The sequence below is a fragment of the Pristis pectinata genome, chromosome 14 (assembly GCF_009764475.1).
Source record: "Pristis pectinata isolate sPriPec2 chromosome 14, sPriPec2.1.pri, whole genome shotgun sequence".
Lineage (NCBI taxonomy): Eukaryota > Metazoa > Chordata > Chondrichthyes > Rhinopristiformes > Pristidae > Pristis > Pristis pectinata.
In genome coordinates, this window is record NC_067418.1 from 25,522,832 (window position 1) to 25,547,240 (window position 24,409).

Here is a 24,409-nt window from a genome sequence, read left to right on the forward strand (position 1 = left end):
TTAGGATAATCATGAAACTGCATTGGATGCTTACTTGACTTCTTCCATTGATGCTACATTGTCAATAGGACCATTCGAAGTGTCTTTTGCTCGAGATTTTATATTCTCTTCAGAGGGCCTCAAGCTGTTGATAAAATATCTACTGTTAAACATAAAGATTAAATTGTAGCATGAAGACATTGTGGGTGACACCGACTAATCTTGGTAACATTAACAGGAATGGAATTTCAATTATTCCAAGTACTATAGCACTAAAAAGTTTGAACACTCCATCCCAAAACTCATTTTGTCTATTTTCTCTGTACCAAGCACACCCGTGGACCAGACAGGCTGATGCACAGTCTGTCATTGTCATGCAATTAAAATCAAGCTCACATCTGATCATTCTGCTGTAGCCCAAGGAGGTTTGCTTGACCAGCAGAAACTTTCTCGATTACATTTGAGGTACACTCACAAAAACTTTCATTTAGCAAAAATGTACAATTTTATAGTTTAAGTACTAAAGTAGGGCACAAGGTTTGATAATTATTTTGCATACTTCAACCAATTCTTAAGAACTATTTATTACCCAATAAAATGAAAATCATCTGCTTTTAGTATTGATATTATCAACCCCTAATGAAAGAAAAGCAAATCTAGATAGTTCAAATGCAAAAACATTAATTTATAGTCATTCCCTATGATCCAAACTAAAAGCCATCTCACATTCATTCTTTGCAGCTGTCAGCTCAGATTAGCTGGCTCTGAACTACCAACCCCAACCAGCGCATCCTCCCACTACCTCACTCTGTACCCCATGTACAGTTTCCATACTAAAAGATGTATGCAGCATTAATGCCCTACTATTCTGCACTGAAATGAGGCATTTCGTTACAATAAGAAATTCTTTGACAATTCATGTGGCTGATTATTTGCATTTTACAAACATGAAGTACAGATAATAATTACAACCTTGAAAGAAAATAGTCCATTTAGTAAAAACAAAGCTGTTGTAGTAAGTAGCCCTAAATTCATACCACTTTGCATCTCTCACTTACAAGACAATGGGCACCCTCCATTTAAAAAAACTAGTAAACTATTAGTTAATCTTTCAGACTTTATCAGGGAATCAAAGTCATTATAATGTGAAATCTGCATACCCATCAATTCGATAATCATTAGACTGTGATGTTGGAGTCACTTTTGGAGCTTCCAAATTATCTGGCGACACATATTTTGAAGAAACATCTTCAGAGGTAGACAATTTTATGTCCGCACTAAACAGGAAAAAGACAAGACGATTAAACAGCTGTAGAGTTTATAGAATAACAATAATGTCCTTTCACACTTGTTATGAAATTCACTCTCCAATCATGCAGTTTGTGAAAAATTTCACATGCAAATGGGGGGGGGGGGGGAAAGCATGAATGAATGAGGATCATCTTGCAGGCAACGTTAAACCTTGATGTATTATTTCAGATATTGACTCAAAGTCATGCCATAATATGAAAAGAAATCTATGATTACAGAAGTCTGCTGGTTTACACATACAGCATTCAGTTAATTTACACTTAATTGTAATACATACCGATAGGATTTCAACACTCTGAAGCCAAAAGCACGAGAGAAAGAGAAAGGAAGCTTAAATTGTGAAAATCTCCAGTTGAACGACTATGATCTTGTTTATGATTTTCAACAAAGATTCACAATCAAATTTTACTTAGTACAACTGCATTAAAACATTTGGCATATTTCCATTCTACTGTGAGAATCCACTCCCTACAGGTTTCCACCAAACTCATTGGACTTGGAGATAACAAAAGGCTGATCATTAAATTGACTTTGCAGTATCTTGCAAGACAGATCATAAACTAAACTGTAATTATAATAAATGTTCTAATCAGTTTTTCTTTCTTTGCCAAGGCACATTTCAAATTAAAATAGTATTAATGAACTGCCCAGACTGCTATTAACTGAGTCTTTAATTCTTTTAAAGAACTAAAAACTCAATCCTTTTCAAATCAGCAGATATAACACAAACCTTTGTTTCTAGTCAAAAGAATTTCTGATAAAGTAAAAAAAAAATGAGAGTATAGTTGATAGTTATCAGACTGAGCTGCAGAGTAGCAGATACAGTAAAAACCCAATAATTTGCTCTTCAGTATCTGGCTCACCAGGGAATGTTTGTCGTGCTCTTTTCTAACTGGTCAGGCCTCGCTTCCCACACTCCCATTTGACGTGCCCGAGTCTCATTTTCTATGCTCCCTTTCAATTCAACTGCACTCCAATTCCATTGTTTCCTTTTCACTCATCAGGGCCAGAGTTCCCACACTACTTCTCCTTCCATCCATCAGGGCCCAGTTTCTATGCTCCATTACCCATACTTCACTCCGTCTTACCTGAGCCCCATTTCCTACGCTCCATTCTGACTCACCCGAGTCCATTTCCCATGCTCTCCTTAAAATGACTGGGTCCTGTTTCCCACAATCCCTTTAAAGTTACCAGGTGTATGGTGAAATTTATACCATATAATATATAGAAAAAAAAGTGAATTAAAAAATGTGTTGAATATTAATAGGGAATAACATCCAATAGTTCAGAGAATCTGCAGGTCTGGCATCAAAGTCTTGAACATGCCAGATAATCAGTTTCACTGTACTCAGAACTGTGCTGTATTATACTGCAGTTTTAGTAAAAAAAATACACAACCAGTTGAGTAACAAATATGTGTTCTTATTCAAACTAGGTTTACATTATTTAGAAATAGCACAAGACAAACATATACAATAGCATCAGCAAGAAAATTATATCATCTGATTAAAATTTGTTCACCTATATTTTTCCTCAGACAAGGTACTTTCAAAAGAAGGCAGTAATGTCAAAGGTTAATTAAAAACTTAGATGAAACTATATTAGAAAGTTACAGAGCTCTGGGTCTGAACAACAAAAATGTTCAATGAACCATTATAGAAGGTGCAGAAACCATAAACATTATCACAATTGATGGCACAACCAGGAAGAATGGAGCAGGCTGAAGCTCTTTTTAAATGGAAAACAGAATGCAGAGAGTGGCATGCGAGAACACTTCTAGGCTGGATCTTGATGACTACTGGCAGCAATTCCAAATGGAAGGCTGAATCTACCAGTTCACTCTGCCACTGAGCAATAGGTTACAATGCTGAAGCCCAATTTTGCTGGAATTTCCCAGCATTATGATCTTGCTCCACTTATTTCAATATGGATTACAGTGCAAGGATTAGAAGACAGGGAAAATTTAGTTTGACATTATTGAGTGCTTTTTTAAGCCCCTTTTTAGTTTTAAAATTTATTTCAATTTTAATAGTTTTTAAAATTACAGCACTTGAAACTGGCTGTCAAAGGCATTTTGGGGCAGGTCCTCTAAACCTTGTTGCTGGAGGTTTTGTTGCCACTAAGATTATGCCACTGGACTTGAGATGCAAAGGGCAAGTGCAGATTGGTACGGGGTGACCACAGTCAGCAAATTCAGGTGGTTGGGCAGGGTGAGCAAAGTCTGGCTCCATGAAATTGTCTAGAAACTGTTCCCATTTACAATGACCTCGGAAAATAAACATAATATAGCCACTAACAAATCAGATACAGAGTTTAGTAAGTGGTAAAAATATGGAGCCTCCTGCCACATGAATGACTCAGAAGAAATACTATCCACATATTCAGGTAGAGAATTCATGTATACTCAAGAGAGTACATAGAACAGTACAGCACAGAACAGGCCCTTTGGCCCACAATGTTGTGCTGAAATAGCTATTCCCTCCTACCTACAGAATGCCCATATCCCTCTTTTCCTCTCATTCATGTGCCCATCCAAGCCACTCTTAAATGCCCCCAATGAATTTGCCTCCACCACCCTATCAGGCAATGCATAGTTGCCTGTACACATAGAACATAACAGCACAGTACAGGTCCTTCGGCCCGCAATGTTGTGCCTACCTTTTAACCTAAAATCAATCCATTCCCTCCCACATCCCTTCCATTTTTCTATCATCCATGTGCCTATCTAAGAGTCTTTCAAATATATCTGCCTCTACCAGCACCCCTGGCAGTGCGTTCCATGTACCCATCACTCTGAAAAACTTACCCTTGATATCCCCCCTGTACCTTCCTCCAATCACCTTAAAATTATGCCCCCCCAGTGTTAGCCATTTCCGCCCTGGGAAAAAGTCTCTGGCTGTCCACTCGATCTATGCCTCTTATCCTCTTCTACACCTCTATTAGGTCATCTCTCATCATCCTTTGCTCCAAAGAGTAAAGCCCTAGCTCGCTCAGCCTATCCTCATAAGACAGGCTCTCCAATCCAGGTAGCATCTTCTGCAATCTTTCTAAAGCTTCTACATCCTTCCTATAGTGAGGTGACCAGAACTGAACACAATATTTTAAGTGTGGTCTAACCAGGGTTTTATAGAACTGCAACATTACCTCACAACTCTTGAACTCAGTCCCCTGACTAATGAAGGCCAACATGCCATATGCCTTCTTAACAACCCTATCAACTTGCATGGCAACTTTGAGGGATCTATGGACTTGGACCCCTAAGATCCTTCTGTTCCTCCACACTGCTACAAATCCTGCCATTAACCCTGTATTCTGCCTTCAAATTCAACCTTCCAAAGAGAATCACTTCACACTTTTCTGGATTGAACTACATCTGCCACTTTTCAGCCCAGCTTTGCATCCTATCAATGTCCCGTTGTAACCCTCAACAATCTTCTACACTATCAACACCACCAACCTTCATGTCATCTGCAAACTTACTAACCCACCCTTCTATATCCTCATCCAAGTCATTTATAAAAATCACGAAGAGCAAGGGTCCCAGAACAGATCCCTGCAGAACACCATTGGTTACCGACCTCCAGGCAGAATATGCTCTATCTACAGCCAACTTTTGCCTTCTATGGCCAAGCCAATTCTGATTCCACACAGCCAAGTTTCCCTGGATCCCATGCCTCCCGACCTTCTGAATGAGCCTATCATGGGGAACCTTATCAAACACCTTACTAAGGTCCATATACACCACATCCACCGCTCTACCTTCAATGTATTTAGTCACATCCTCAAAGAATTTAATCAGGCTCGTGAGGCATGACCTGCCCCTTACAAAGCCATGCTGACTATCCCTAATCAGACTATGCTTCTCCAAATGCTCATAAATCCTGTCCCTAAGAATCTTTTCCAATAATTTGCCCACCACTGAAGGAAGATTCATTGGTCTATAATTCCCAGGGTTATCTCTACTTCCTCTCTTGAACAAAGGAATAACATTTGCCACCCTCCAATCATCTGGTACTACTCCTGTGGCCAGTGAGAACACAAAGATCATCGCCAAGGGCTCAGAAATTTATTCCTTCACTTCCTGTAGTATCCTGGGATATATCCCATCTGGCCCCGGGGAATTATCTATCCTAATGTTTTTCAAAAGTTCCAGCACATCCTTCTCCTTAACATCGACATGTTCAAGCTTATCAGCCTGTTTTATGCTGTCCTCACAAACGTCAAGGTCTCTCTCACAGGTGAATACTGAAGCAAAGTATCCATTAAGGACCTCCCCTACCTCCTCCGACTCCAGCCACACGTTTCCTCCTTATCCCTCATTGGTCCTACCTTCGCTCTAGTCATCCTCCTGTTTTTCCACATGCAAGTAAAATGCTTTGGGGTTTTCCTTAATCCTACTCGCCAAGGCCTTCTCATGCCCCCTTCTAGCTCTCTAAGTCCATTCTTAAGCACCTTCCTGGCCACCTTGTAACTCACTAGAGCCCTGACTAATCCTTGCTTCCTAAACTTTAAGCAAGCTTCTTTCTTCCTCTTCACCAGATATTCCACATCTCTTGTCAACCATGGTTCCATCACCCTACCATCCTTTTCCTGCCTCACTGGGACAAACCTATCAAGAGCCCCATGCAAGTGATCTCTAAACAACCTCCACATTTCCATTGTGCATTTCACTGAGTACACCTGCTCCCAATTTACACTCGCAAGTTCCTGCCTAATAGCATCATAATTCCCCCTCCCCCAATTAAATATTTTCCCAGACTGTCTGCTCCTATCCCTCAGGAGTAGGAATAATCGGATATGGGGCAGGAGGATAAAAAGGAAGCAATTAACATGGGAGCAGCACAAGCACCAGCAAAGTCCAGCTGGACCAAATGCCCTGTTTATGTGCTCTAAATTCTATGTCACCCAGCACAAAAAATATTGTTGTTCTCATAAACGGTTGTAAGTTTCTGTGAATTCTCTTTTCATTGCTAATAGACATCCATTGTCATAAAATACAGTAAAAGTTTGGCAAAGCAAAGGGGAACTATTTGACTGCGAGAAATTAAAGCTGAGTTTAAAAATGGAAATAATCCACATACTGAAATTTAGTTAAAACTGTGAAATAAAAATAAGTGCAGGATGAACACATTCATCAGAATGGACAATATTACAATGTAACATGCTTTCACTTCACTGAGTAGCAGTGATGAATTGTCAGAGGCCTAACAAATTAGAAACAACAAGATTGGCCATTTGGTTGCAGTGAAATAAAACAATGGATCCACTCTAAGACATCTCCAATGGTATTGGAGGCCTCAACAGTGGATAGTGGAGCTGGTTGTTACTATGGTTGTAAGAGATAACTAGATGCCCAGGTTAAGACAGTGAAATACTTAACGTGGTGAGACTTGGCCATCAGACCCACATATGGAATGATGTCTGTGAACCATCGTGAACAAGCAATTCCATTCTTCTCTACACCCTGCAGCTTCAGTACTAATAACTAGGATGCTACACAATTGGCAAAGTGGAAAACAGAGGGGATATTCTAATAACCAATAGTCCAGCTGCAATGGAATGAAGGTGGATGAAATGGATTGGACTTGGACTAGACTATGGATATAGTACGGTCTCAGAGGAGAACAAAAGGAATAGGAGGGAGATGGGTCCTATAAACAGTATTTAACTACTTACCAAACCCCAGAATGGCATGAGAACCAAGGATCAATATTCATAAAGGAGTAAGCTCTGTACCACTAATCCAAGATTAATCACTTCATGACTTGGTGGGTAATTTACTGTGCAAGCTGTAAGTGCTTGTACTTTGCCTTTCCAATTAAGGGGCAATACCACAATGTAATATTATTTCACTTCACTAAGCAGCAGTAATGAATTTGAAAGTTAATTTGCTTTACTAAGACCCAAGGTCTTAGAGCCCTAACAAATCAAAACAAGATTCTGATGAAGGCTACTTATACTTCTGCTATTTGTCAGTGATATGGCTCTAATATTGATGAAAATTTTGCACAACAGAGGCATTAGAAACATTTATCATCCACCAAATAAACAAGGTCTCCACACCATTCAATTCCCTCAAGCTGTCAAAATCCAAGCCAAAATTGAATATATTTGGAAGAGTGTACTGTAATTTTATAATGTCAATACTTCAGTCCAAACAAGTCATAGAAGCTTTAATGCTAGTCTCCTTCATGACAAGCTGAAATCATGAAATTCCTTGATTTAATTTTGAAAGGTAAATTTCAAATCCATGAAGAGGTCCACTAAATATTCAATAATTCCTGAAATATGAAAAACAATATTCAGAAAAATGTCACCACAGCAGCCTACCTTTTAAACACAGCAGTTTCCGTTTTGGCATCTACTGTAAGGCTTACTGTCTCCTTCATGGAGCCATTTGTGACCGTCTCTGTTACTTGGTCTGTAGTCACCTCTTCATCCTCACCATCAGACAAGCTGGGTTCTAAATTTAATGTGGCTGACCCTGCTTTCTGTTCCTTGCAGGGAAGCTGCGAGGTTGCAACAAAATCTGAAGACAGGATTAAAGATAAGTGGAAGCCCACAACTTGACAAGCAGATAAATAAATACGTTTTAAAACCCGATTTATCATATGCTCACAAAGTGCACAATACTGTCTTTTGCTTTACTTTAAATTTGACAGCAAAATACTTTTTTTCCTGTAACAGTTCTCAAGAATAATTTACTGAGAAAGAAAACGTGACACAAGTTTTGGTTTCAAACCATACTTCCTTCCAAATAGTCACATTTACTTTCATTCTTGAAATTTGCAAATGATTAAATCAGGAGAACTGAAGTAATGTACACTGTCAGGTACTTCAATTATTAATGCAAATTTTAGCTTGCGGTTAGTCTGCTGTGATATGACAACTATTTTCTTGGTGTTGAATTTGGTACATTGAGAGAATTTGATCAATTTTAATCCTAAAATGATTTAGAAATAAATAGTGTTATCTGTGAAGAGCAGATCCCAAGCAGTGAGCTGGATGATCCTTCACTCAGAAATCCTTGAATCAATTAATATGTCAGACCGATTGTCTGGCAAAATTAGAGGTTGACGAGTGAAAGCTACAAGAGTAATATAAATAATAATATCCTTCATAACACAGCAATGTAACGTTTACAACAAAAAAAGATTACCTTCACGATGTGCTGTTACACAACTATGTTGGACATCCACTGGGTCCAAACTGGTTTCCATTGCAATTGGAGAGCTACTTCTTAAAGGATCCTTTGAACTGAAAGAAAAATGTTTGTTTTATTTCACCTTTTTCCAACATTCATCATTGTGCCCACTACTCATTCACAGAATGGGCTTAGAATATACATACCTTGGGTATCCATAATGTATTGTTAGGAGCTATTAATCTTGAATTCACTTTGAAGGGGAACAATTTCTACCTTCCCATATTTCTCCAATCCCATGTGTTTTCATTTAATCAAGCAGTACATTCATACTCATTTATACTGTTCTCAAAAGAACTGCCATTCCTTGGTTATCCAAATGAACAAAATAAAAACTTCTAAATTATGTTGCAGCAAGGAAGTGGATTTGAACCAGAGAAAAAATGGAATAAAACAAAACAACTGTTTGGCCAAAATTCAATGTAGTGACTCAGAGACTTTCTAATTCACTCACTCAGCAAGGAGCATCTTACTACTGGAAGCTGTATGCAGAGAGCAGAGAGATAAATATTACATCATATAGACCATTTAATAGGCCTTTAAGCCAAGTTCATTACAGTCTGCCTCCAAAGAAGAGTGGTGCAATAAGGCAGCCTTACTCATCTTGGGTTTTGTTACATTTATTAGGTACAGATTCCATAATAATTGATGTTTGACCAGCATATGGAAGTTAGGTACACTAAAATCTCGACACCTTTAATTTATGCTGGACACATGATCTTCTTGAACAATACAATCAAGTCTATTTTGAAATGTTTTAATAGCTAGAGATAGTTGCGATTTCAAATAAAAATACAAGTATTGTGAATAAAATCGTAGTAGTATGGGTGTATGTTGGTTTGAGTGCTGTACAAGGACGTTGAACTTAGTTCAATAAATACACATAATCTATTTCTGTAAAGGGAGTTGGTGTGTCAGTGAGAAGCCAAATGCAAAATCAAATAGATTTTAGGAAAATTCCAAAGAATAAGTAATGTTGTAAAATACTATTCAAAAGGCAACCCTAGAGGATTAGCACCTTATGCTGAATGATCAGACTGTAGTAGATTGGAAGACAGCATTAATAATTAGAAACATAATCCATCAACATGATTTTTTTTTAATGGATGTACATAATAAATATTACCTTAACTGAGAGGAAAAATCAGAAAAAGTTGCCCATCCAGTTTCCTGTGGTACTGCATCACCTGAACTCCACAAAGTAGGTCCACTGGAATTCGCTGCAGTTATGTTTGTGGTTTCCATAGGCACTTCAAAGTTTGCTGTCCACCCTGGGGCTGTAAAAAAAAGTTACCACATTTATCAATGTTTTACTGAAATTAAACAATCCTTCACCATCATTGCCTTTAATTCAATCAAAAGGGTGCATGCAACTTTTGGGTAGTTTTGTCAAAATACTATTTTCCATTATGGTTAATATGCTTTTGAACTCATGTAAGTACCCAAGATCCTTAATATACTTGTACTATGAAAATTATTTTTCCTTAACCTCCTCCAAACGTGCATCATGGTCTCATAAAAGCTGTACAACAGGCCTTCATCAAAGCCAGGTTGACGCAAGTTGACAATTCGTTAATTCTCTCATCTGGCAGAGTGAAGTCATTGAAGTCTTGCTTACTTTGCCCATGTGCAAATATTCAGCATGTGATTTAGCAGGTTTATGATTAAAGGAGCCTTCACATCCAAGCCTAATCTTGTCCTTATATGTATATATTTTTTGCAAGAGTCAATAGGATTTCTTGAATAAATTTCTTGAGCAAGTTTCCCGTGATATTTTAGGCAGCCAAATATTTGTAGCATTTTCTGATTTTATTTCAGATTTCCACCATTTACAGTACTTTACTTTTAAATTTATCAAGATTCTAAATAACCAGGACACTAAAGTATAAATACCAGGAGCAAGCCCAGTAGGCAGGGCTGGCAGGGGCAGGACAGGGAGTGAAGAAGGTCTTATAGGATAAACTGCGTTAATTTTAATGCAAGAAGCCTGACAAGTAATGTAGGAGAACTCAGGGCATAGATAAGCACATGGAATTGTGATACCATTAATATTGAAGTACATGATTGAAGTTTGGGCAGAATTGGCAGCTCAAAGATGCGACAAGCTTGATGGAGTTGGAGGTAAGGGAGGAGGGTGAGCTCTGATATTGATTAGGGACAGCATCACAGCACTACTTAAGAGAGGATATTCCTGGGGGAAATGTCCAGTGATGGTATATGGGTAGAACTTTGAAATAAGAAGGGCATGATCATTTAGATGGAATTGTACTATAGGCCCACTAAATATCTGCAGAAATTTGTGGAGCAAGTATGTTGGGAAATTGCAGATGTGGTGTAGAAATAATAGGAGCATAATAGCAGATGACTTTAACTTCTCTAATATTGACCGGGATGGTCATGGTACTAAGGGATTAGATGGAGCACAATTTGTTCAGTGTATCCACAAAGGTTTTCTCAAGCAATATATAAATGGGCTTATTAGAGAAGGGGCTACACTCAAACTCCTCTTAGGAAATAAGGCTGATGTGTCAGTGGGGGAGCACTTGGGACCAGTGATAAATCTATTAGATTTAAAATAGCAATGGAATGTTACAAGCCAGGTTGCTCTTTGGTGAGTGTCCCTTTAAGGCACCTGGATGGTAGTGCAGTAGTGTGTGTGGCTTTATCTGACTGCTACAAGTGGGAGCGAATAAGTGTCTATAACCGGAATGATGTAAGAGTCTTAAGGTGGATTTTCACGGACATGCTGGCAACTGGAGAGGGGGGAAGAGAGATAAAAGTTGGTAGCACTGACTGCCAGTCTCTGTATCTACGAGTGAAGCATAATTGTTGTGACTGTCACTTTACAAATTCATGTATGGACCTTTGGAGCAATCTGTGGAGTCCACTTTGTCATTAACCTCAATCAGGAATCAGGTATATCTGGCGACAGCCACGTATCGAATGCCCTCAAAGTGGCAGATATCTCTGACTAAAAGCAACAGAGTTCATCAGCGATTGAGGTGTCGTATTGGTTCCATCGTGGAACTTGTGGAATTCGTAAACTCCTTCTCTCTACATTTTCTCTACATTCTAATGTGGTTTTCAAAAGCCTTTGCTCATTGTTTTGCTTCATGACTTGCTGAACTGAACTTTGAGAACTGTTCCTGAACTTGGGGTTTGGGAACTTGCCACACACACACTTCGGGTTATTTTGGAGTCAATGTCTGATATCTAATGTTTTTATTTCTCTTATTATTACAAGAAGTTATTAATAAATAGATTCTAACATTTAAACATGGCTCGTTGTGTTTCTGTTGTTGCTGGTACGTAACAGGAAAAAGATAGGACTGATCTACAAGTTAATGTCCTAAATCGTGGCAAAGCTAATTTTGAAGGCACTAGACAGGAACTTACACAGTTTGAATGGGAGAGGTTGTTAAAGAGTAAAGGAACGTCTGGCAAGTGGGAGGCTTTTAAAAGTGAGATGGGGAAAGTTCAGAGCCAACATGTTCCTGTTAGAGTGAGGGGCAAGGCCGGCAGGATTACAGAATTCTGGTTGATGAAGCTTTGGTCAGGAAAAAAAAAGAGGCATATGTCAGGTATAGGCAGCTGGATTAAGTGAATCCCTTGAGTACAACACTTAGAGGAAATCAGGAGGGCAAAAAGGGGACATGAGATATCCTCGGCAGATAAGGTAAAAGGAGAACCCCAAAAGATTCTATATGTATATCAAGAAGCTCATAGAAACTAATGAATGTCCTGAAACATATCAACATTACAAAAGAGGTGGTGTTGGCAGTCTTGAAGCACATAAAAGTGGATAAATCCCTGGAGCCTGACCAAGCATATCCTAGGATGTTGGGGGAAGCAAGGCAAGAAATTGCTCGGGCCCTGGCAGAGATTTTTGTATCTTTGTTAGCTACAGGTGAGGTACCAGAAGACTGAAAGGTGGCTAATGTTGTGCCTTTAATTTAGGAGGACTACAGGCCGGTGAGCCTAACAACAGTGGAGGGAAAGTTACGGTAGGGGATTCTGAGGAAGGATCTGTTTGCATTTAGAAAGGCAAGGAATGCTTGGGGATAGTTAGCGTGGCTTTGTGCGTGGGAAATGACATCTCACTAATTTGATTGCGTTTTTGTCGAAAAGGTGACCAAGAAGATTGACAAGGGCAGGGTGGTAGACGTTGTCAACATGGCCTTTAGCGAAGACTGAGATGAGGTCCTGCATGGTCCAGAAGGTTTGATCACAGAGGATCTGGGTGAGCTAACCAATTGGATACAAAATTGGCTTGGTGGTAGGAGTCAGAGGGTGGTAGACGAGGGTCGCTTTGCAGGTTAGAGGCCTGTGACCAGTGGAGTGCCACAGGGATTAATGCTAGGAACCCTGTTGTTAGTCAAGTATATTAACAATTTGAATGAGAATGTCAATGGCATGATTAGTAAGTTTACAGATGACAACAAAATTCATGTTATAGAGGACAGTGAAGAAGGTTGTCTGAGGTTGTAACAGGATCTAGATCAACTGGGAAGGTGGACAAAAGAAAGGCAGATGGAAGTTAACGCAGATGACAAGTGCAAGGTAGTGCATTTAGGGATGTTAAACCGGGCAGGACATACACAGTAAATGGCAGGGCCCTCGGCAGTGCTGTAGAACATGAGACACCCAAGGGTACGAGTACATAGATCCCTGAAAGTGGTGACGTAGACGAGGAGGTGAAGGAGGCATATGGCATGCCTGCCTTCATCAGTCGGGGCAGTGAGTACAAGAGTTGGGATGTCACTTTGCAGCTGTACAAGATGTTGGTGACCCTGCACTTGTATGCAGTTCTGGTCACCATGCTAAAGGAAGGATGTAATTAAGCTAGAGAGGGCACAGAAGATTCACACAAGAATGTTGCTAGGACTGGAGGGCTTGAGTTTTAAGTAGAGACTGAATAGGCTGGGACTGTTTTCCCTGGAGCGAAGGAAGCCGAGGAGTGATCTGATAGAGGTTTACAAAGTCATGAGAAGCATAGATAGGATAATCAGTCTTTTTCCCAGGGTAGAGAAGTCTAAAACTAAAGGGAATAGGTTTAAAGTGAGAGGGGTAAGATTTAAAAGACGTCTAAAAGCCAAGTTTTTCCCCCACAGAGTGATGGGTATATGGAACAAGCTGCTATAGGAAGTGGTAGAGGCAGGTAAAATTTCAACATTTTGAAGATATTTGGACAGGTAGATGGGTAGGAAAGATTGAGAGATATATGGGCCAAGTGCTGGCAATCTGGACTACCTCTGGTAGGCACCTTACTCAACATGGATGAGATGGGCTGAAGAGCCTGTTTCCGTGCTACGTAACTCTGACACCTAGCGGCTGAAACTGATAACTGACAAGAGACACACTTTATTCAACAAATCCTCCCTGGAAACCAGTATTCCATAACAAAGTCAACTCACCATTTGAAGCAAGATGAGACATACAGAGAAGTCCCACTTCTTAAATTAAGCACTTAATTCAATTATGAGTGATTTTTAGTTGATATACATCAGAACAGTCACATTTACATCATTCCAAGATTAAAGAAAATGTACACATTCACTACTTGCCATCATTTGTGTCTATTTCCATTCTATCGTCTGGATTGGTACCGCTGGGCTCAAATGTATTATTCCGTTTATCACCATCTTCATCTTCAGAATCTGTGCTTTCTTCACTGTCTGTGCTACCTGAACTTCTGCACATAATATAAAATCACTGTTAAAATAACTTGGTAAAATTTATCTGTCTTGCCATTAGCTGAAGCAGCTCTAAGGGAGGGGCAGAAGGGGAAGATAAGGGCATGTATCTGGAAAGCAAGAAGCGAGTATTCCGGGGAAACAACAGGAGGAGTCTTAGAATTATCAAAACAATAGTTTATTGCTGCATTTCTAACTGGCAACGCACCTGTGTCGATTTTTTGCATCTTGTGCAAAAGTTATGTCCTTTTCACCCCAAATGTCTTCTTCATCAGACCCACTGTCATCAAATTGTTGTATCCTTTCTTTACAGCATGCCTCAAATAGTGCTACATTAGCCTGGAACAAGATGGTCAAAAGTCACATTATTTTAGCAAAAGGCTTCTGAAAGCAATAAATTAACACCTGAGGACTAATATCCCAAACTGAATTTTCCATACAATTTAGCTGAGAAATTAAAGTATCACGATGAGCTGATTTAACAGGATTGGTGGGGCCAGGAACCATATTTCATCAGAACACTTCAATTCTAACAATAAGATATGAACTACAGATTTCCTCAACTTTAAGAAATAACAAAAAGAATGGGCAATTGTTACAAGTACTGAACAATTGCATAGAAATTAGGTTTACTGCACAAAAAAATCTTGGAACAAATGTTCTACTTTGCCACTCCCCAATCATGCTTGTAGCTATGGCACCATCTCAAATACACACTCCTGTTGCCTCCATTCAGCCTTCCTCCTCCAAAGAGGACTTGATGCACCTGTCTGCCAAAGACCACAATGAGAAAACTGAAAGCAACCATCACTGTGATGACCTGGGAACTATTCTTGAATGAAACCCAGAATTGCTCCAAGCATTAATTTCTCATCTTCCCTGGCCTCTGGGGACATTCCTGGACTGATCCAATTCATGTTGTGATCATACTCTGCACTGGATAAATGGGGGGTAAAGTCCAGGCTCTTACTGGCAGCTTCTTCCCCAACACGTGACTCAGTTTATTCCTGCCATCTTTACTAGACTTTATTCACGCTCCCTGGACCGGAAACCAACCATCAACTGAAGGCAGACTGGCACTCACATGGAAATTACCACCAATTCTTGTCTCTCCACCCTCCACCTCCCTCCCCCCAAACTTCCCAAGGCCTCTCCCTGCCCACCCTCCACCCCAAGCATGGGAAAAACCACTTCCATGTTAATTTATTTTCTCCTTGTGGATTTTCATAATGCTCCAAGGCAACACTGGTGCACCAAACTGGTTGAATTAGAAACAGAAACCAAGATGGTCTCACTCAAAGGAGACGTTTTACTTTTACTCAGAACTTAGTTGAATGGCACTACCTAGATCCCAAACCTAGCAGTTTGAAACACTGAATTAGGTGGTGTCAATTTAGGAAAAACCAATGCACACTGTTGCGACTAGTGTACAGAGAAATATACAGCAATAATAAAGGTTCAGTTTAATTATTTCAGTTTCATTTTGTACCTCCATTTGGTGCACTTGTACAGTTTAATATTGATGAGGTCAACTACACCATTCCCACAGTCAACCAAGACGAGTTATTTTAGCAAGGATAGGTAAAGAAAGAGAATTGGGTCCTTACTGGCTTGTTTGTATTTAGTAAAAAGCTGGGCCACACTTTTAAGAAATTGATGGGTTTAACTTCATTTAACCCATTTTGTAATTAAATGACCGTTCTTAACATGCCTCCCCCCCACCTCCCCACTGAATTTAACAAAAACAAAATACTTACACTCTCATTTGTATTCAATGAGAAGTTGATATCACCAATTCGCTCAAAGGGGACACTGCAAATGATTCAAAATGTTGGCTTGGATTACAAAATGGTAGTAAAAATAATAAATTGACTTTCAACAATGTGAGCTAATATTTTAGAGAATATGGTTATTGCATTCAGATTATCAGAATCAGCACAGAGAACCCTTGAAATGATAACAGAAGTCTTCCAAGTATATGAATTAAAAAAGGAAAACAAGACACTTTTCACGTTAACCATACACATTATACAGCAATACTTTACGACTGCTTGCATTGCATTAAGCAGAGTAAAAAATCAAGTGAATTACTTATCAGAACATACCAGACCTCAACAGCAAACCAAAAGCTTAAAAATGTTGTAACTGGCATTTTCATAAACCGATGGGGGAAATTACCTAAATAAATTACCTACCTTCTGTATTACCATCTCTTCTCAGATATAGTTTGCCTGCACACATGATAAAATAGAATAGGCCTACTGTCCATGTTAGAATGTCGCATGTACAAAGTTCTATCAAGATTTTATGATTTGTAGGCATTTCTTCTTTGCCATTCTCAAAGCATACAGTTAAGCCAGCACAGCAAACCCAAGTTCTTTTCAGAGGCCATTCTCAAAGCATACAAGGCTCGCCAATAGAACAGTTCTTTTCAGAAACAATCTATTGTCCAACTTGTTCTTACATAATACCTCCATGTATATTGTGCCTAATGGAGTTAAACACCTACGGTCATACCAAAGATGAATATGATGAGAACAGACAGGTAACAAGCAACCACAAACTGAAGATGGCAAGACTCCCAGTCCAATATGCTGATGGAGAATGCTAAGAACTCAAGGACAAGATGCATTGAAAGGAGAAAGGCAGTCTAAAGAAACCCAAATAATTTCCCACATGCCTCAGGACTGTATTAAATCCAGCAAAAGAAAAAGATTGTTCTACTGAATTTATGAAGTATCTCAAGGGCTGACAAGAAGTTATATTGTGCTTATAATATGAAAATTGCTCCACACAAGTAACAACAAAAAACAAATCCAGATCTACACACAGAACATAGAAAAGTACAGCACAGGAACAGGCCCCGTGGCCCATGATGTCTATGCCGATTATGATGCCAATGCCGATTATGATGCCAATTTAAGCTAATCCCATCTTCCTGCACATGGTCTATATCCCTGCCTGCTCATATGCCTAAGTGCCTCTTAAATGTTGCTATCATTAAAGTGACTGAGTTACTGAGTGGCTGAAACAAAAGAGTAAAATTACTGCCTGTTCATTTTCATTATCCATTTGCCAGCATACAAAATATTCTACAGTTCACCTGGCAAGGCATTCCCAAGCGGGACGTTAGCATTTGATTAGTGTTAATGTCTTATCATTAATCAAAACACTCTAGATATCTATATTTCTGTTCTAGTAAGATATTTTCAGCCAATAATAAATATAGTTCAATCCAAATGTAAATGAAATATTGTGTCTTTAAATTAGTAAATTATGCAACATGTTGAAATTAAACATGCATTCTTTTTGTATGTTCCATTCAGTCTAGGTGAAGGGTTGCAATGACTGATGAACTCTAATGAAGATCAAGCTGTGATTGCAAACAAATGTTGATACTAAAACAAGAAAGCCTCAATAAATAATTTTACAAGAGTGGAAAAGACTTCATACATTCACACGTCATTCAAATAAACATTTCTGGGGTAAAACTGATCCATCACTGAAGATCAAAAACCTGCCCTTAACAGTGCATCCCTATCAACAGCAACACGATCCACAGAAGGGCCTGGAAGAAACTGCGTCATCATTCCAGGTCAGTGGCGCCACAAGAGATCTGGAACTAACACAACTGAGCAATCAGGTCTTTTTGAAGTAACTAATTGCAAATAAGTGAAAGGAAAAAGGATTTGCAGCTGATCTTATGAGCAACATTCCCCCACCCCCACTGTTTAAATGGTTTCTGATTCTTGTTAAAGACTTCATCTTATAATCCATTTTGTCCTAAAGGAAAGGCTTTCTTTCAAAAAATAGAGACAACCTGCTACTCTGGAGGTATAATCACTTGGAAATCATTTCTTGGACAACGTTAGATGTCAGTTAACAAACCATTTCCCCCCATAGGAAGTGGAAAATGCAGAGGTTTCACTCCCTGAAAGTGGAGTCACAAGTTGACAGGGTAGTGAAGATGCCTTTTGGCACACTGGCATTCAGAAGTCAGGGCACCGAGTATAAAATTTGGCAGGTTATGGTGCGGTTGTGCAGGATGCTGGTGAGGCAGCACTTGGAGTATTGTTCAGTATTAGTCACCCAGCTATAGGAAAGATGTTTTTTAAGCTGGAAAGAGTGCAGAAAAGATTTACAAGGATGCTGCCAAAACGTGAAGGGGCAAGTTACAGGGAAAGTTTGGACAGGCTAGGTCTTCATTCCGTGGAGCGTAGGGGACTGAGAGGTGATCTTTTAATCATGAGGGGCATAGATAGGGTCAGTGAACTCAATCTTTCTCCCAGTGCTGGGGAATCAAGAACTAGAGGGCATAGGTTTAAGGTGAGAAGAGGAAGATTTAATAGGAACTTGAGGAGCAACTTTATTTACACAAAGGTGGTATCTATGTGGAATGACCTGCCAGAGGAAGTGGTTGAGGCAGGTACAATAACAGCTTTTAAAAGACAGTTGGACAGGTACATGGATTGGAAAGGTTTAGAAGGTTATAGGCCAAACGATGCAAATGGAATGAGCTTGGATGGGGCATCTTGGTTGGCATGAACCAGTTGTGCTGAAGGGTCCATTTCTGTGCTGTATAACCTATGACTCTATAGGAGCTCCTCTTGAAGGGGTCTAACAATTCTGAGTATAAATCAGACATTTGTGTAGAAAATAGGAGTCTATGCTCAGAGCGTATTGTCAAATCATCATCAAAGCAGAATAGTGAAAACACCCAGATGTAACAACTATATCAGATCTAAAACAAAATTAGTGTGTTTTTCTAGAACACAGATGGCTGACACACAATGGGAACAAGATAGTCAATTTTGTCTGAAGTAATGTGATAGAATAAAATTGCAAACTTACTCTTAGCAAATTTGGTCACAAACAGCAAACACTAGTTTAGCTATGGTAACACGGTTTCTACAAAACCACATACCTGAATAGTTAATGGCCATTGTGCTTTGAACAAACTACGTTTCCACACAATGGGTTAGATCTCTTGCATCTCCCCACACAAAGACCCTCTCCTTCCATTCTCCTTTACCCTTTTATCAAATCTCACCATTTCTCTACCTAGTCTTATCAAGTCTTCTTTCCTTCTTCTCTCGTGCACAAGGTCTCTTCCCACTATCCTAACATGGTCTATTTCTTAATGTCTTCAAGAAATCGTTTCTCCTTCACTTTTTTTCTTGATTTCTTTCCTCCATTCTCAAAACTAACATATAAACTTGTATCTAATTGATCACTTCAAGTTTCCTCTCCTCCATTCTGTGTAAAGACTAGGCCCACTTTTGCTCCCAATGGCAAAAACAATGCTGAAATATAGATTGTTCATAAAAACCTCCAATGTGCACATACAAATCAGCATCAATGTACGTTTTCAGCTGTAAAACCTTCAGGCCTCCCAGTGAATGATACTCTTAAGTGAAAACATCTCTCTAAAGACTGACTGCTGATACTGCTGACTTCAGCCCACTAAATAGTGCTCATCCCCAGGCAGCTGGACTGAAGGTTTTTTTTTAGCTAGAAGCCAGATTCAGGATTCCAAAGATCACACATGTAGGTTGGCAGGAGTGAGATTGTGGTAGTGAAGGCATGGAGGAGGGAAGAGGAGTACAGGAATTGAAACCTCAAGGAATCTGATTTTACATGCAATGAGAGAAGGTTGCATACTACTGGATTAAGCCAGAAGGCAAGTTTTCCACTCCTCCTGAACCAGCAGTACTGCAGAGGCATTTACCTCACATGTTCAATTTTTCATATATGCATTCAACCATGAGTTTTCCTGCAAAACCCAGTTTCCTGTGATTAAAAATATAGTCCCTGTTAAAATGAAGGCAAGCTGCCTCATCATAACAATAAAATAATCAAATCATTTTCTGGAGTGGATGAAAATCAAAGCAAGTCAAATGCAAGAAATCGGAAATAAAAGCAAAAACCACTGAAAATACTCAGCAGGTAAGGCAGAGTTATTGTTTCTGATCCAAAACCCTAACAAAGGGTCTTTGACCCGACTGTTAGCCCTCTCCACAGATGTTTTCACAACTGCTGAGTGTTACCAGCATTTTCTGTTCCCTCAAATAGATCATCTGCTCAACCTTTACCCCTCCTCTGTTAAAACTGCAAATGGACAAACTTTGTTCCCATTCCATATTGGCAAGACACAACCCACCTGTTTTTGGAAGATTAGTTCATCTCCCTCCTGCCTCCAATGTCAGGATATTTAATACCTTGACTTTTTCCTTGTCAGCATTGTTTCCTTCTTGTGCAATATTTAATGCACTTCAAGTGCCAGTAGTCTTTGCTTGAGTTGGCACTATTAAAGCTGGCTGACACAATGGGCGGATGTTTCCCCTTCCCCTACTATTCAAATTTGTTGCTTTGTCAACAACAATTTAGATTCAATTCATCAGGACCAGTGGCAGATGCATAAAGAGATTGAACTGACACTAGATTAGATGAGGGATCTGATGGCAGGTTGATGGAACAAGAGGCAAAACACAGATCAGATATAGAAGAGAGTACTTTGAGTCAGCACTGGCTCTAGAAAAAAATAATTCCTTAAGATTTATTACCAGGCTGTTGATAACATTTGGTACTGATGCATCCATAAAAATATGCAATGCTTAGGATTCCAGTTGAAGCAGGCAGAGTGCAAAATTCTTCAGTGGTATTCTACATTTCATTAATTTATAAAAGAACATGCAATGTACTATTTTTCCAGCTGTATCCTGGAATGAATATAGAAATAAATTCAGCTAATTTCATTGTTATTTGTGTATCACTGCTCATTATTAATAAAGTTTATCCAAAAGCTCATTTTTCAAAAGGAGAGCAAAGAAAGATTAGATTTCAAAGATGGAGTTTCTTTGCTAAAGAGGGTAAAGTCAAGATTTTCAACCAAGTTTTGAGGCAAGGACTGCTTGCGATTCAATAATGTCCAGTATGTCATCTGTGACACTACATACTTTGATCAGCTGCATCCTTGAAGCATTTACAGTTCTCATCTGCTGATTTACCCCAACTGAAATATGAGAAGCTGAAGGTTTGAAATAGGTTATTTTTGTTTTCGGTCTTGCTTTACTAATCAATGAAATCTATGCAGAACTCAAGATTTGTTGTATTTGCAGTTTGGGATGTAGTCTGTTTCATTCAAATGAAAAAAAAATTCCTGTTGTGTTTTATTTCAATTGTTTAATCAATTTAACCAAAAATTAGCAACTGCTGTATAAACAAATGAATGTGGATATCTATCTAAACTTTGGGCTCCATGGTATTCACCCACAATGTCAAAAGGTTGGGTAAAGATCTACATTCCCAAAAGGTAATTCTCCATGTAGTTTTAGATGCAGACTTGTGGCAAAGTACCAAAACAAGTTTTAAACAAACATCCAAACTAAATCTAAAGAAATGATGACTGGTTAGCATCCTTTGTGCTATTTGCTTAATTATGATGACTCATATTTAAATTTGTAAATATTTTAGTTTTCAAGCAAATGAATATGGCAATATTCCATTTTCTGCAGAGATAGAAAAAATACCGTAGAACAAATCCACGTAAAGTGCAATATGGAAATTACCTCAATTGAGCTAATTGTTTGACTTGGGCTGCGTTAAACCTCTGCAAGGGCAGAAGACGCAAGATGTACCCTTTCATTCACAGGAAGCACTGTATGACTGTGGGAAGAGAAAATTATACTTTAAAGGCCCGAATCACAGAAAGGACCAACAGTACATTGTTGAAATAGTTCACCAGTTAACATATTATCCAGCAGCGGAAACACCTTTTCACAAAGGTTTAGAGTCTCAGCTGCTGAATACATTTGTTTTTATCCAGTGAAAGTATACCTTCCTGATCCAATTGTACAATTTCCTCTGCAGGTATAAGGTTCAATTTTCCAGAGAAGATATCAAACTCAGTATGTAGTTCCACTATCATTAAGAACCAGCAGTGGAAGTAAAACTGGCTCCAAACTTCATCCACTGATATTCAAGGAGCCTTCTGAACAGAATTTATGAGAGACTGTAGGGAAGATGAAAGTCGACTGCATAGAAGGTTTGGGAATTAGGAAACTTCAGTCTGTCCAAGAAACGGCAACGACCTGACACCACAGGAATAGCAAGCATGGAGTACATTCCAGATAAAAGAGTTTTGAGAAAATCGTACATAATGCAAGTGTGCTAAAGCATCATCCTCAACTTCCCAGTGTTTGGGAAATTCAATTAAACTTCAGCATGATTCACAAATCCATGGCATGAAAAGTTACAAATTGATCTGTGTAGCAAAGTCTACCACCAGTAAAAGGCAATAATCTCAGCAATGACTATGACTATACCATGAACAACTTAGAAGACAATATTTACCACCAATGCAAATATGACGGAACAAGAAGAGTGAAGCTGTAGTCCAAAGGGCAGTTTGAAAGCAAACCAATGTTTCTCAAGACTGGGCCAAAACAGTTATTCTGCACGGAACAGCACAGCCATTTCTTATACAAAGAAATGCTTTATAAGAGAGATAGCACCAATGTCCATGAATTATAAGAGTTAACTCTATTTCTGGATCATCTGAAAGTTATGACTTAAGCTGGTACTTTCAACCAATAAGCACCAGGAAAGGTTGCTTCTTGTAACTGATACGTGAGTTTTATGAAGGCAGGTTTTGGCGATCACATATCATATCTTGTCAATTTGACAACAGTGATCATTGACTTAAATCTATGGAGTTATTTGATCCTTTTTCCTTTTAGTAGCAAAAGTTCTCCTTTCAAGTCAATTAGGAAGAAAATTTCCAGTAATTATGACTGACGACCATACCTTGTCATCTTCCAGTGGGGGATCAGAAGGGAGAGATGGAGAACTTTCTGTGCCAAGATAATCCATGAAGAGCAATTTCAATGTCACTAAATGTGAAGCAGTATCTCTTCAATTGAAGATTTCATTGAGATAAATTCAGATTTATGCAAAAGATGGGCAACACAACCAATGTATTGATCACCCCCTTTCCACTGTCACTCACCGCCACCAACTCCCACCACAATCGTACACCTATTCATTCGGTATGACTCAAACAAGCTTCAATTTTTTCAAAATATACTGGAGCTTCAATATTACAAGGAGGAAACTAATCATCCATGGGTACTTTTGCACAACTGATTTAACATCTTCAAGAGTTGCAAAAAACAGTGCTTGGTGTGGAAAAATATCAAAGGGGATTGAAACATCAGCATGTATTTAACACCAATGCAAATATGATGGAACAGGGGGAGTGAAGTTGTAGTCCAAAGGGCACTTTGAAACCAAGATGCTGAAAAGAAGACACTGAGCTTCAGCTGTGATCTCTCCTCACAGTGCAAAGCAAACAGAGAAATTCACTGGTATGTCCAATACATGATGGACAGCCATTAAATGCAAACCCCTTGCAAAATAACACAAATTTTAAAATAATGCATTTACTATAAAAAGGATAAACTGAATTTATAGTCTGTAAATATGTCACAGTTGCACACCAATAGAAAATTGGGAGCACCTTGTATGTTGACTAAAGATTGTGGTCCAAAAAGAAAATCAGTACAAAACTGAATTTTTCCATTTTCTGCTCATCTGCCTAAAACAGAGAATTAGCTTGTGGACAGTTCATCGGCAGACATGACCCTTTGATATTTAATTTGAATGGGTGCTGGTTATGGATGGGCAAGAGCACTAATCACCAGTGGGCTTTTTCCAACAGGAGGAGGATGACAATAAAGTACATCTTCACCATATACTTACTTTTATAGCTTTTGATAAAAGACAACAAAGAGATATTTTGGGAGTTAAGCAACTGAAAGGATCAGTAACTGTAATAGTTTGATACCAGAAACTGGCTTTAATCTGCAAATACTATTTGGACTACCTGAAGCTGCTTCCTAATGAGGACATCTTAACAAAATACTGAAATAAATCACACAAAACAAACTAAAATTTTACAATGATTTCCTAAACTACCCCAAAAAAAACTTTCAAAATTGCCAGTCTGCAAATGCAGGGAACTCAGCCTGACCACAATCAAAACCATTCTGCAGTGGTTAATAGAGGAGTGCTGTTGATATTGGTACGATCCGAAACTGACCAGTCCAGAATGGAGAAAGGAAAGTTGAAATTATTAATGAAGATTCAAGTTTCTTACAAGGAATATGTATCAGACAAATTCTCCCATATATTGTATAAGCTACATCCTTCTGAGGTTAAATAG

At 38.9% G+C, this 24,409-nt stretch overlaps 1 protein-coding gene across 9 annotated transcripts in view; it reads right to left on the reverse strand.

Annotated features, from left to right (window-relative positions):
• Positions 1–24,409, reverse strand: part of ppp6r3 (protein phosphatase 6, regulatory subunit 3) — a 103,179-nt gene that overhangs the window by 15,185 nt on the left and 63,585 nt on the right. For 6 of the 9 annotated variants that reach the window (XM_052029637.1, XM_052029636.1, XM_052029635.1 and 3 more), the window contains 9 exons: positions 15,945–15,999; positions 14,396–14,526; positions 14,059–14,186; positions 9,621–9,771; positions 8,450–8,547; positions 7,621–7,819; positions 1,568–1,585; positions 1,140–1,256; positions 35–124 (listed from right to left, as the gene is read on the reverse strand). In XM_052029637.1, the coding sequence (XP_051885597.1) occupies positions 35–124; positions 1,140–1,256; positions 1,568–1,585; positions 7,621–7,819; positions 8,450–8,547; positions 9,621–9,771; positions 14,059–14,186; positions 14,396–14,526; positions 15,945–15,999 (987 nt within the window). The remainder of the gene's footprint in view (positions 1–34; positions 125–1,139; positions 1,257–1,567; positions 1,586–7,620; positions 7,820–8,449; positions 8,548–9,620; positions 9,772–14,058; positions 14,187–14,395; positions 14,527–15,944; positions 16,000–24,409) is intronic. The other 3 variants (XM_052029642.1, XM_052029641.1, XM_052029638.1) reach the window with 1 other exon arrangement.